This window comes from Phalaenopsis equestris, unplaced genomic scaffold (genome assembly GCF_001263595.1).
Source record: "Phalaenopsis equestris unplaced genomic scaffold, ASM126359v1 Scaffold000722, whole genome shotgun sequence".
In the NCBI taxonomy this organism is placed as follows: Eukaryota; Viridiplantae; Streptophyta; class Magnoliopsida; order Asparagales; family Orchidaceae; genus Phalaenopsis; species Phalaenopsis equestris.
The window spans coordinates 145,996-160,434 of NW_018165162.1; the positions used below are offsets into that span (position 1 = coordinate 145,996).

The 14,439-nt window shown below is 38.7% G+C and overlaps 1 protein-coding gene across 3 annotated transcripts in view; it reads left to right on the top strand.

Annotated features, from left to right (window-relative positions):
• LOC110030460 overlaps positions 1 to 13,433 on the top strand; it is a 61,258-nt gene extending 47,825 nt beyond the window's left edge. For 2 of the 3 annotated variants that reach the window (XM_020733184.1, XM_020733185.1), the window contains one exon: positions 12,973 to 13,433. In XM_020733184.1, coding sequence (XP_020588843.1) covers positions 12,973 to 13,275 — 303 coding nt within the window. In that variant the 3' untranslated portion in view covers positions 13,276 to 13,433. The remainder of the gene's footprint in view (positions 1 to 12,972) is intronic. The other variant, XM_020733182.1, reaches the window with a different exon arrangement.
• The last annotated feature ends 1,006 nt before the right edge of the window (positions 13,434 to 14,439 follow it).

Here is a 14,439-nt window from a genome sequence, read left to right on the forward strand (position 1 = left end):
GAAAGAAGAAAGAAGAAAGAAGAAAGAAGAAAGAAGAATGAAAGAAAATTTAAACACTCTTTATATTTTTTGTGAAAATTCCGTTCGGAGTCACTTTTCTTGAAAATGATCTTTCTATTTATAGTTCATAGGTAGGAGCATGTAAATTACATGGTTGTCCCCATTAAAAGGGGAACTATGATTAATGAACCATTACATTTACACATTTGTAAATGAATATCATTTATTCTGACCCCATAACCGCTGTTAGCAACATTATATTTTTGTAACTGCCTTAAACACTAATTTTCGTTCGTAACAGTCCAATTTGGTTGCTTGGAATTCGTTTGGTTGGCCAGGATTTTATTCGATCGACCAAACATCCTTCGGTCGACTTAATGAGCTTCGATTGCCCATTATGTGGAGACCGAATGTGAAGACACATCGTGCTTGAGTAGGATTATTTCATTGGGTAGAGGATGAATCATCCTAATCCGAGAAGCAGCCCATCTTCGGTCTGTGTCTATAATGAAGAACCTCATCCTTGGCGACTTCTAATTTTCATGATGGTAGTCACTGGGAAGTAGTTGTTGACGCAGACGTGCGGTATTTGTTGGGTCGTTCATTCTCTTCAATCAGTTGGCCTATGAAACCAACCGATTGTATGACGAATAATCCATATATGTCTTCATTCACTTCTCGAGATTCTTATAGACGCATTCGTGATGTAAGAATAAGACAATTAAATAGCATTACTGTTCATATAATGAGTAATAAATATCATCATAAGTTATAATTCCTTAATTTTTTTGCCCTTTTTTCTATAAATAGAGCGCTAAGCGTGTTTTTTTTTCCCTATTTTTTGCATTCTTTTCCAGGTGCCAAAATGCAAGTGAGAAAGCCTTACTGAAGGCCTATGGACTTTCTACTAGAATCCGTCTTGCAAGAGGCAAAAGAAAAAGAAAACCTGACAGTTCCTGTCCACTTAAGAAAAAGGTGGGCGGAGAGTCACAATCGACTAAACAATGAAATCCTTAGGAAAGACAAATTTATCGGTCTTAATTAGCACATCTTTTATAACACATTTAGGATAAGTGATTGATCGATCAGCTAACTGAAGGGTTACAGTAGTAGAAGAAGCCTCTGTTAAGCCTAACCTTCTGAATATTGATAAGGGCATCAGGTTAATGCTAACTCCAAAATCACATAAGGCTTTTCCACAGAGTCTTTCTCCTATCGTACAAGGAACAGTAAAACTATCAGAATCTTTAAGGTTTTGAGGAAGTTTTTTTTGAATTATTACACAACATTCTTCACTACATGCAACAGTTTCATGTTCAATAAACTTCATTTTTTTTTAAAAAATATCTTTCATAAACTTAATATAGCTTGACATTTTCTCTATTGCTTCGGCAGAAATAATGTTGATTGTTAGCTTCTAACATATCTCCAGAAAATTCAAAAATTGTTGATCCAATTTCTGCTAAGTCTCTGAGGAAATGGCGGTAATGGTCTTTCTAAATTGATCTTAGTTGGAGAGACATGTTTTCCTATATTATCTGGAACATTTTCTTCATGTTTTTTAATTTTCTCAGGTTTCCTTTCAACTTCAATCTCTTTTTGCTCTTAGTATCCAATTCTCTACCACTTCTCAACTTGACTGCTTTAACTTCCTCTTTGTTTTTATCTTTAGGTTTAATTTTAGTGTTACTAGGAAGTATTCTCTGAGGCCTATTGCTAAGTGAGTTGGCAATTTGTCCTAGTTGATACTCAATATTTCTAATTGCAGCACTCTGACTTTGTAACTGATTCTTCATTCTGTAACATCACTTCTTTTATAGACAACTTATTCTTAACTTGGTTATTGGTAAAGCCAGGAAGATAAGGTCTATAATTAATACTATCTTGGTTGTTTCAGTTTTCCAATGGGTTCGCTTGATTGTTTTCCACCAGCAGAATTATTATTTCAGTTAAATTTAGGGTGGTTTTTCCAACTTGTGTTATAATTGTTAGAATATGATTTATAGGGTCTATTATTAATTGCATTTAAAGTCTCATAAGAAGATGTTTGAGAATCCATCATTTGTCCCAATGAGTTTTCCTCTCTCATATGAGGCGTTTGAGATAAGTTCATTCCGAATTGGTCTAAGAAAACGGTTGGCAGAAAAAGGCCGGCCGAATCGGTAGAATTAGTTAAGAAACCAACCGTAAAACTGCCTCTTGTGGAAGAGATTCATGAATCGTCTGGCTCGGTACCACTTTTAGAAAAAAGCCAGAAGGAAAGGTATTGGATCCTCTATCGATTCGTCAGCATCCGACCCAACTATTGTCTCAAGGGCAGTTTTGCAAGTTCTACCACCGGACTTCACTCTGCTTCATCCTTCAGTCGTGAAGACCACTCAAGGTAATGCTTCTCCCATGGCAGATGATCCGCTCCCTCGCTTAGTCGGCGAGGCTATGTGAACTGAGGCTCCACCAATAGAAGATGTTCCTTCTCCGCCCCTGACCGAGAAGGATCTTGACGGCGGTCTACCTTCTTTCGTCGTAGAGAGCTTTCGTACATCGGAAATAGATCGATTGATTGGTAACTTTGTGGTTCTTTCATTCAGCCTTCTCATTTACCTTTGTAACACTAGCTCAGTTATTGCAGAGGAAACCGTGGACATCATTGACTCTCAACCCCTGGAAGCGGCATGCCAAATCGAGCCAGTCGAACATGCCAGTCCTTCTGTTCAAGTCGCGGACAAAGGGGTATCTCCAGTGCCTCTTCCGGTTTTAAAGCCTCTTTCAGCTAACCCAGAGAGGAAAACTGACGACCGCGGGGAGTCTCATGGGTCGTTAGTTCGCCGTATGGACGAGACCGTGGGCTCCCTTGCTTCAGTTGTTAACCTCGAGAAACCACTGTCTTGGATTTTTGAGAGAAGTTGGCGATTGTGTATGCAGATATGGAGGTTCTTAGGGCCCAAGTTGCTGAGGTGGAAACACTTTGGGCCGTCACCACTGTCTTGGATTTTTGAGAGAAGTTGGCGATTGTGTATGCAGATATGGAGGTTCTTAGGGCCCAAGTTGCTGAGGTGGAAACACTTTGGGCCTAGGTGACGGCTGTAGAAGCTGACTGATTTCCGGGTGGCGAGAACTGACTGATTTTCGGGTGGCCAGTTCAATTTCTTATGTGTGTGTCGAAGAAGAAAAGATAAAGAAATCTAAATTTAGGGGGTGTGCATTGTACATGAGTTTAATGACTCGGAGTTTGGTCTTGCCTGAGGCAGCGGACAACCTGCCTTTAAAATATATCTTTTTGTAAATAAAATTTTTCATATTTTAGCAATTATGATTTTTCTCGAATTTTGTGGCTAACTGACATTATTTACTGAACCTACTTTAGCGCTTCGGTTTCCAAAAGGGGGCCCTATAAATAGTTTTGAATGGATGCTAAACAAAACTTTCATATTTTCTGCTCTAACTTTCTCTCAGTCATTTTTCTTTTGAAGCTTGATTGCTCTCCCAAAGACTCTCCTCAAATTTTTGGTTCGGTTAGATCTTCTAAGAGATCGATCCTTATTAAGTTTGTGTTAGGTTACTCGGCGAGACTTGTGTTTACGACGAAAGTGTCGTCTTAAAGCAAGTGGATGCAAAGGTTCGGTCCACTGATCTGATTTTCTACTGAGACCAGTTTCGCTGCTGGTTTTGATTGCCACTATGTACCGACCTTCGTTCGATCTTCAACTTTTATGGCGTTATTCCGACCCAAGTGAAGCTGAACTCAATTGTTGTCGTGATGATATATGTGATTTTTTTGTACAGATAAGGCTTGGTCGCGCGAATTATTTTTGCATATGTTTTCCCTCCGGGTCGAGCCAGATGGGTATGTGGTTTTTGGGACTATGCGAAAATTCCATTTAATTGATCTTGAGAACAAGAAAAAAGACTGAAAAGTCTACTTTTTGAGGAGTACCTCTGATGAATGGGGCATCTCAACTAGAGCCACAGGTGGTCAAAACAAGAAAAGCAAAGTAATTTCTCCCCTGATGAAGGCAATGGAGCCGGTCATACTCAGTCAGTAGTTGTCGGTGGTTCAATATACCCACTCCTTAACTGTCAATCGGGTTTTTAACCCCAAGGAATATGACCTGATGACAGAAGAAATGTGGGCTGCTTCAAAACAAGAAAAGCAAAGTAATTTCTCCCCAGGTGAAGGAAATGGAGCAGGTCATACTCGGTCAGTAATTGTCGGTGGTTCAGTATACCGACTTCTTAACTGTCAATCGGGTTTTTAACCCCAAGGAATATGACCTGATGACAGAAGAAATGTGGGCTGCTTCAAAACAAGAAAAGCAAAGTAATTTCTCCCCAGGTGAAGGAAATGGAGCAGGTCATACTCGGTCAGTAATTGTCGGTGGTTCAGTATACCGACTTCTTAACTGTCAATCGGGTTTTTAACCCCAAGGAATATGACCTGATGACAGAAGAAATGTGGGCTGCTTCTAATAAGAAGAAGAGGCAACTTGATAAGGTCGCTTGGCTTTTGAGAATGCATTAAAGAAGAGGACAAGTGGGGACGAAGAAACGGAAGAAGCTGGGCCGTCTAGGGGCAAATACATGGTTTGGATTTCGTTCACTCGGTTTCAAAAACTTCTATTGTTATTCAGAATAAAGTCAAAGACGAATTAATACTGATTGAACAAAAACATCCCCCGGTGATCATAGGTGACTCAGAGGATGATGCGACTTCCTTCCTTTTTCCAATAGATACTGAAGGTTTGTTGAGGCGCCTTTCAGTAAGCCTCGACTTATTTTATTTCCCCGACAGAAAGGGTTGAGGCAAGCCGTCGGTCTCCACATGTGGAGGTTCGAGGTGAACCTGATTGGAGATTCGTTGGAAAGCGAGAGAAAGTCTTGTTTCCGCTGAGTCGGCCAAGGGCAGGCGAAAGGTCTAGGCCATCTCCTTCGTTCCTTCTCTCCCCAAGTTCTCTAAGAAGTAAGAAAGGAGGGTTGATGCAATGGATTCCACTTCAAAAGGACTGGTCGAAGGTTTACATGAACTCTAATTCGAGTCTTGGTCGGGTCAATATTAAGAGAGATCGGTTTCCCTTGAACTCAGCATCTGCGGGTTATGCTTTAACGATCGCGGACATTCTTTGATCCGCGGGCTTGGATAAGCATATTGACAAACTTCACCTAGTCAAATTATGCCAATTGCTCAATCGTTATCAACTCATGGGTTATGCTTCTACCCATCATTTGACTTCTATTTACTTTTCAATCAGAGAGAGGCTTGTCAATCTGAGGAGAAGGTAAGAATGTATCGGGAAATGGTGGAGCTAGCGACTATGAGAGTGGTCGAAGCGGAAGCTGATCTGAAAAACATTGTGATGGAGCTAGATATAGCATTCGAATGGATTTCAGTGTTTCAAGAGGAAAATGTTGAGATGGTTGAACAAATGTCTACCATGACAACCGCCGAAGTGCTCATCGCTACTCAAGCGGAATACGTGGTGACAGGTGGTAAAATTGCGATTGATGAATTTGCTTGAGTGGGGATGGTGGACCCAAAATATTCCAACATTGAAGAATTCAAGAAGCTTTACGACTCTCTCTTCTTCCGAACATTTCGGGGAATCTGAAGGCGATAATGTGGTGGATGATGGATTGTCTAACACTCATTCTGAAAACCCATATATTCGGTCTCTTATTTTTCTCTCTATTTTTTTTTAAAGTGTATATACTTGTAACATACATCCATATTAATGAAACATGATATTTTTATCAACTGGTATTTGTGATCATACGTTTGCCTATGGTGGCTTTATAATCTTAGTTGCTTCTTTTATATAATTCGTCCATTTTTTTCTTCAAAATAAAAAATGCTCATCAAAAACAATTTCAGACCCTTGGAAAAAATTCTAAGTTTTTTTATTCGCTTTTTGGGAATGGCGTAGTATCTCCCTAACCCTTCATTAGGGCATTTTTCAATCGTTTTGTTTGCGACTAAGCATGATAACTCTTTATTTTTGTCGTCCCGTTACAACCAAGCGTTGGAGCGCTTTTCGGTATTTTTTTTTTGCGACCAAGTGTCGAAACTCTTTTCAGTTGTCTTGCTGCGACCAAGCGTCAAAATGATTTTCGGTCGTCTTTCTGCGACCAAGCGTTGGAACACTTTTCAGCCATTTTGTAGAATACTTGAGTTTCCCTAGTATTTCTTTCTTCTTGTTCAACAAATTACAAACGACTTTCAAAAAGAAATTAAATCAAACGATAATATTGCTTCTCAAATTCGATCACAGATACAAAAATAATTGTTTTGTTATTGAAAATTTTTTTTGAGGTCGTCCCCACTCCATGTTCATGGAAGGACTTTCTCCGTGTATGTCTTTAACTTATACACACCAGGTGCAACTTGTTGTCGATGATGAACGGGTCGGTCCATGTGAGATCAAGCTTGTCGACCGACTGACTTCTTGTCGTCGGATCGACTCTTTTTCAGAACTAGATCACCCAGAAAAAATGTTGTTTCTCGTACATTTTTGTTGTAGTAGCGACTTGTCCTTTTCATTTTTTCTTGTCGCAGAGCAGCATTTGTTCAATTTTTTCTTTCAAATCAAGCGTGAATGAAGCTCCTTCTTGATTTGCACCTTGCTAGTGAGCCCCTTCTCGTCAAAAGATGTTGCAGTGATGACTTTGATTATGATGATTATATTCAACTGGTAACAGAGCTTCCATTCCGTGGGAAAACATGTATGACATTTGTCAGATTGATTTTGTTGGAGTAGTTCGGTCGGCCCAAAGGACCGAAGGAAGCATATTCGCCCATTTACCTTTGCACCTTCAACCTTTTTAGTAAGTTTAGGATGATTTTGTTCGTATTTTTAGCATGAACATTAATTCGGGGGTGATGTACAGACAAGAACTTCAAGATACTTCCTTGTTTTTGGTAGAAATCTCTCACCTCCTAATCAACAAATTGAGTTCTATTATCTGTAACGAGTATTAGGTGTAAGCCATACTGATAAATTATTTCAGTCCAGATAAAATTCCGAACTACACTTGCAGTGATTTGTGTAAGAGCTTTAGCTTCTATCCATTTAGAAAAGTAATCCACAACCGCTAAAAAAATTTCCTAGCCCTTAGAAGGCAGGAATGGTCCAAGAATATCCAACCCCGACACGGTAAAGTGTAAGAGACTAACAATCAACTATAATTTCTAAGCTGATAGATGCTGTAGTGGGGCATATTTTTGACATTGTTTACACCTTCAGGAAAACTGTTTTGCATCCTTCAAGAGGGTTGGCTAAAAGTAACATTGTCTTTATACTTGATGAGCCAAACTTTTTCTCCCTGAATGGATTCCACCTTCGCATGAATGTACTTCCTGGAGGATGTCTTCCACTTCACTCTCTTTGATTGACACATCTGAATAACGTGTCTCTAATGAGAAGATATTGGACAACTTTGAATTTGAACCTCCGTGGATCAGTCATTGCTTCATGAATTTTTCCTATTTTGAAGTAGTGGAAGTAAGGATCTACTAAGCTTTATGTATCATCCACTTCCATCTCCATTACTTCAAGCTCTTCAATAGACGACCAAATAAGCTTTGGGGTGCTCTGTTCCTAACGTGCATATTTTTTTATAAGAGATATGTCACTTGATTCTCTTTTCGCCCAACGTGTTTAATATGGAAGCTTATGAACGTACCAATTTTCATTTTAACAGTTTTCAAGTATCTGATTATTATTTTATCTCGAGCTTCAAATTCCTCGTTAACTTGGTTGACTACTAGTTGAGAATTAGACTTCACTATTAGATGCAGCGCGCCTAATTCTTATTCTAACCGAAGCCCAACTATCAATGCTTCGATTATTCGTGACAGTAAAATCAAGAATGACCGAATTATATATATGCTCTCCGGTCATACTGCTTAAAGCCAACCCAATTCCTGTTTTAGTTTGGCCCAAAGATCCACCCACGTGAAGGATCCGTGCTTGCATTTCCACTCGGTACTCTTCACTCGATTTGCTTGATTCCGAGAACTCCACCAAGAAATCCGCCATAGCTTGAGCTTTGATTGTCGTTCGAGGGACGTAAGGTCATACTCACTAAGCTCCACATACCATTTTAATATCGACCCGAATGTTCCGGTCGGGTGGGTATAGACTTAAACGGATGGTCAGTGATCACCTTAATCGGATGAGTTTAGAAATATGGTCGAAGCTTGCGAGCATAAACAATAAGAGCAAACATTAGTTTCTCTACGAGAGGATACCTTATTTCGGGTGCTCTAGGGACCAGAATGGTATAATAAACGGGAAATTGCTTCCCTGACTCCTCTCAGATGAGGACCAATCTAATGGCTTTCGGACCGACTCCCAAGTAAAATGAAAGTTCTTTCTTCGGCTTTGGACCTTGCAACAATGACAGAGAGATTAACGACTGCTTTAAATTTTCGAAAGCTCTCTCACATTCGTTCACCCACTCGAACTTCTTCGCTTTTCACATAACGTTGAAGAAAACAACACATTTGTCCCCTTATTTGGAAATAAATTAACTCAGTTCTGTAATCCTGCCGGTAAGCTTTTGCACTTCTTATGTGTTACAGGGAGAAGGCATGTCGAGGAGTGCTTTACTTTCTTGGGATTAACCTTAATGCTTATGGTTGTTAAGTGGTACCTCAAGAATTTTCTTGTTAAGGCTCCAAACATGCATTACAATAGGTTTAATCTCATATCAAACTTCGTAAACATTTGGAAGGTTTCTTTTAAATAATACAGATGTTGTTCGATTGTTTTACTTTTAACTAGCACATCATCTAATGGTTTGTTTCTTTCTGTTCAGAAAATATTACAACCATTAGGGACTTGTAAGTTGTGCCGGCAATTTTCTGCCTGAAGGACATTACAGTAAAACCGTACAATTCATTAATAGTAATAAAAGTTGTCTTCTCCGCATCAGCTGGGTGTATTTTGATCTGATTATATCCAGAGAAAGCATCGAGGAAGCTCATGACCAAGTATCCAATTGCAGAGTTCACCAGAGCATCGATCTGAGGCAATGGACAGCCCTCCTTCCCGCAAGCAGTGTTAAAATTTGTGAAGTCCGCACACATTCTCTATTTGTTGTTTGATTTTGCACCATATCTACGTTAAATGCTCAGGAGGACATTTAACTTTTCAAATGAATCTGACTTCTAAAGGTTTCTTGACTTCGTAAATTAGTTTGGCTAAAGTCGTTGCCATTGACCGGAGCTTCTGCTTTACTAGTTGGACGGTTGAACTGACGTTGAGTCTAATGACAAGCTACGTCGAAGGGAATGTCGGGCATTTCATCCGCCGTCCATGCGAAAATATCGTGGTGTTCCTGGAGAATATGGATCAACGTTTCTTTGTGACTTGCATCAAAAGTCTCACTGATTAGAAAAAATTTATCGAGATCTTCTAGACCTGCTGGGATTTTGATAATAGCCTCGTCAGTTTCAAGGCCTCGTTGGTGTTGTATGTTCAATGCTTTATGCTCCACGCTTCTTATGGTTTGCATGCAATATGTTTGGGATTGCTCTTGATCTCCACGTACAGTAATTATGACCCCATCGTAGGAAAATTTCACAGCTACGTGGTAAATTGATACAATGACTCGAAAATTGTCGAGGAGAGGGCGACCGAATATTGCATTGTAGGTTGGTGCTGTGTCGACCACCAAAAAATCCTCCATGTTAGTAAATCGATTTTCATATTCTCCTCATGTAATAGATAGCGTTATTACACCAAGTGACTCCTTTCGTTTGCTAGAGAAACCATGCAGCGGGCCGACCGGTGCAAATAACTGATCAGTTGTTAGATTCATCTTTTCGAACACGGCTTGAAATAAAATGTTCCCCGAGCTCCCAGTATTGACAAAGTTATTGCCTACTTTGTAATTACTCATCAGTGCGGTAACAACAATGATGTGGTTTCATTTATTAGAACGGGCATCACAACACATTAATTCCCCGATCGGATTTTTTTCGGTTGACCCTAGCATTTGAACCGCCTCCTAGTGTAGCTAGTACTATTTCTGCTATGTGAAAGGCATTCGCTCAGATCGGCCCGCCCAATTCGCTTTCTGCTAGAGGCTTACCTTTTTGACGAGTTTGAGCCTCTGAGGCTACAAACTCCTTGAGCTTTCTGGCATGGATTATCTCCTCTACCAGGCTACGCAGGTGCCTGCAGTCCCCAGTATCGTGCCATGGTCTCATTGTTACAATATTTGTGAGGTTACAGAGGGAAGCTCTGGTTTTCATTAGAGTCGTCTTTCAAAAAGACTCATTGTCTTCTATTGTGTCTATGAGTTCCACCATAGAAACTTAAAGTGGAGTAAACCTGGACGTCGTCCGGTCCCCTATAGGCCGATCATTCGGTCGACTACGTTTGTGTTCGTTTTGTTCGTCTTCTTTATCTCTTATGGAGGAGCAACCTCTCTCGTGCTTCGGATGATGGTCGTCTTTCTCTCTCCACCATCATCCTTCGACCTGTTCTTGCCCGACTGTCAATCCGATTTGTCATCTATGGAAATCAGTTGGTTCATATACTCCTCGACCACAATATGATCGTTGGCTAGCTCCAAGAGTTCAACCAACATTTCGGGTCTCCTTAAACCCAAAAATTATCATAATTGTGGACTCTTTATTCCTTGCACCAGAGCTGTCTTGGCAACTGCTGGCTACAGGTTCCGAACCTCAAGCATCTTCTTCTAGAACCATGTAACATATACCCGTAGGCTCTCGTTCGGTCCCTGTTATATATATATATATATCACAAGGAATCTGAATCCTTTCATGGCTTTGGCGTTTGCAAACTGCGCCACAAACAACTTCTTCAAGTCTTCGAAGGAATTAATAATTCCTACAGGAAAAGCCCATTGAACCACTTGAGAGCAGAATCTCTTAGCATAATTTATAATAGCTGAAATTGTAATGTGTCGATGATCTCGAGAAGACAGATTGTCGACTCAAAGGGCACAATATGGTCAGTGGGATCGCTTAGACCTTTATATGGTTCCAAGGTGAGAACCTTAAACTTTTAAGGTGGCATGGCTTTTACATTACAAACACATTCTCCATTTAGTGATAGACTTCTATCGCTCTCAGGTGTGGTTCTACCTTTGTGTGGATTGGACACTGTCGTGGTACTAAGACTCCTCCACTCGCTCGAATGCTTGGGCTACCTGTTGGGCTTGAGTCTCGGGTGTTGGCGGATCAGGTTGCGGGAGAAGATGTGCCCTTCCCTCGAGCACCACTTGGGCCAGCTCGACAATTTGTCAGGCCATCCGGTCATGAAGTCCCTGGATTTGTTGATGTACAAATTTCCGGACAGACTCCGTGTTAGAGATATCTCCTTGATGTGTTCCTTCACCCTGACATGGTTCTCGTCTTGTAGAATGCATGATTCCACCTGCACTTTTAGGATGGATCCTAAATTGTCATGTGGAGCTTAAGGAATAAAGCGTTAGTTGGATGAAAGAGAATGAAAGAAGATTTAAGCACTATATTTTTTGTGAGAATTTCATTCGGAGTCCTTTTTCTTGAAAATGATTTTTCTATTTATAGTTCATAGGTAGGATCTCGTAAATTACACGGTTGTCCCCATTTAAAAGGGGGTGTTACTATAATTAATGAGTTTTTACATTTACACATTTGTAACTCAATAACATTTATTCTGACTTTGTAACCGTGTTAGCACTGTTATATTTCTATAACTGCCAAACACTTTTCTTCATTCATAACTGTCCAATTTGATTGTTTGGAATTTTTTCGGTCGGCCAGGATTCATTCGGCCTGCCAAACCTTTTTTTGGTCGACTTAATGATCTTCGATTACCCATTCTGTGGAGACCAAATGTGAAGACACATCGTCCTTGAGTAGGACTATTTCATCTGGTACAGAGTGAATCACCATAATCCAGCAAGCAGCTTACCGTCGTTTTGTGTCTATATTGAAGAACCTCATCCTGGGCGGTTGCTAAATTTCATGATGGTAGTCACTGGGAAGTAGGTGTTGACGCAGTCGTGCAGTATTTGTTGGGTCGTTTATTCTCTTCTTTCGGTCGGGCTATGAGCCCGACCAATTGTATGGCGAATAATCCATGTTCTTTATGACTTCAATCACTTCTTGAGATTCGTGTAGACGCATTCCTGATTTACAGGATGGTGCCTCCCAATCAATCTCTGACACCCACTCCTCTGCTAAGTAATTGATTTTGATTATAAAACTACAATGACCTCTTTGAGATAAAAAAAAAAAAAAAATGTTTCAGCTTCTCCAGACTTTTCTTCTACCTCCCTGTTATTCATTCCTCTACCTGTTAACCATTTCATCACTAAGCATATGCTGCTTTTGAAACTTAAAAGTTTAGTAGCTTTGTCGGTATATTAGAAGCCTGGAGTTTTTTTTTTTATCTTCTAGAACTTTTCTCCGAAGTGAATTGTCTTTCAAAATCATATAATCAATTCTTTTGAAGAAAGCATCTTTGTTGTGTTGTAACGCTTCAAACAATCGATGTTTCATTCTTCTATTTGAGTCCACTTGATATGCCCAAAGCTAACATGTATATATGATTTGTTTGTAGAGATGTTCATTTATAATTGGACATAGTTCATATTTCTTGTATATATTAAGATCACTTGAAATGGAGCTCCAGATTTTTCATTTATTTGCATATTGTTTATTCTTCTGTAGGTGCTTACCGTTTCTACATCCCCGTGTAGCATTTTTTCCTAGGGACTAGGCTATTCCATTTGCTGTAGATATCGGATAAACTCATTTACCTTGCAAAAGCTTTAAAATTCTCAACCATTATGATGAAAGTCTTAGTAAATTTTTCTCTTACACTTTATTAATTTTGGCTATGGTCAGCCTTTAGAATTCAGTAAAAAGATTGACACAACTGATTTTCAGATTTATTAAAGAAAAAAAGCAGCAACAGACATTTTTTACTTTTTACTCAAACCTTTTTTTTTTGGCAGATGCTGGAAGCTGCCCTACTTCACCTACTTGATGGACGACTGATAATAGGAACAAATAAAGACTCTGAAATTGATGAGGATTCACAGATAAAATCAAAATTCTGGAGTAAGTTACAAAATCTGTTGAAGAACATGCTATCCTCTTCTCTCTCAGGTGGCTGCAACAAAACTGGTGGGACAAGCCAGCCTGCGCCTGCTGTTAAAGTTTGGGATGGTGTAAAACTGAGGGAGATGTTTCGCTTGTCCCTGAAATCAACTAGTTTCAGTCAGCTGCATGATATGCACAGGTTGTGGTTGTCCTAAATTACATTACACGTTCTTGGTGGGTATGAGGATTGCAAGCCTGTTTTGTACAAATCTACTGAGAAATGTGTGTTCCCGTGTATAATCTTGAAGTAATTAGATGGTTATGTGATTGTTAAATATTAATTTGATTAGTTATTATATTAAATGTGTGATATTTTAAGTTTAATGTTTAACGGTATATTATAAATTTAAACTGCGGATGTGAATGATATGATAGTAATTAAATCAATTATCTCAATATTTCCTTATATTGTATATCAATTTAAGGTTATGATATAATGTAGTGGCTGTTTTGAGCATGTCTTATATTAATTGGAAATTAAGAATTGTGCCATCTCTGTGGTAAGTACCACCTCTTGGTTTAATGTTATTTTAGCATAAAAATATTATTTTTGCTAATCCATGGAACAATTAAAGGAAGAAAAAAAAAGATTATGATATGTTGATATTAAGAGAGTTTAATTGTTTTATGAAATTTTATATTATATTCAAGTCATTCACGATTTTTTATGGTACAAGTAGGACAATAAAGGAAAATTATAAAATAATTATTTTTAAGAGTTCCTCACCCCACTATTTAAGTTGATGTTGTCAATGTTTGTGCATCTTCAGAAGGCCCATCACAACAATTTTGTTTTAGTCACTCATGATTTGTTTTACGTTATCAAAGAGCTTTACTCATGTTATGTTAACATCGACACCGTTATTGACGACATAATATTTAATGAAATGTAGTTTAAACTTAATATGTTTAGTTGACGAGCACTAAATAAGATTTTTACCATGAAGATTCTAATGTTATTACACTCAACTAAAATGCATTTAATTCAAAGTTAATAATCATTAATTTATTGTTTAAACCATGGGAATTGAGTCTTATAGCAATCCACAAGTATGCAATCATACTCTAGCGTGGATGAAGATATTACATTTTACTTTTTAGAGAGACCCAATAAAATGAAATGTGTTATATGTGTTTTTCTAATCAATTTCTTAAACATGATATTCAACATCAGTGTAAACAACTAAGTCATAAAGCAATAAGTTATTTTAATGCCATAGCCATGATGCAAAGTATTTGTAAGAAATCAAATTATATGCTTAAATGTGATTAAATGAGATTCATCGAGGCTACTCTCAAAATGATTACAATCAAATTTA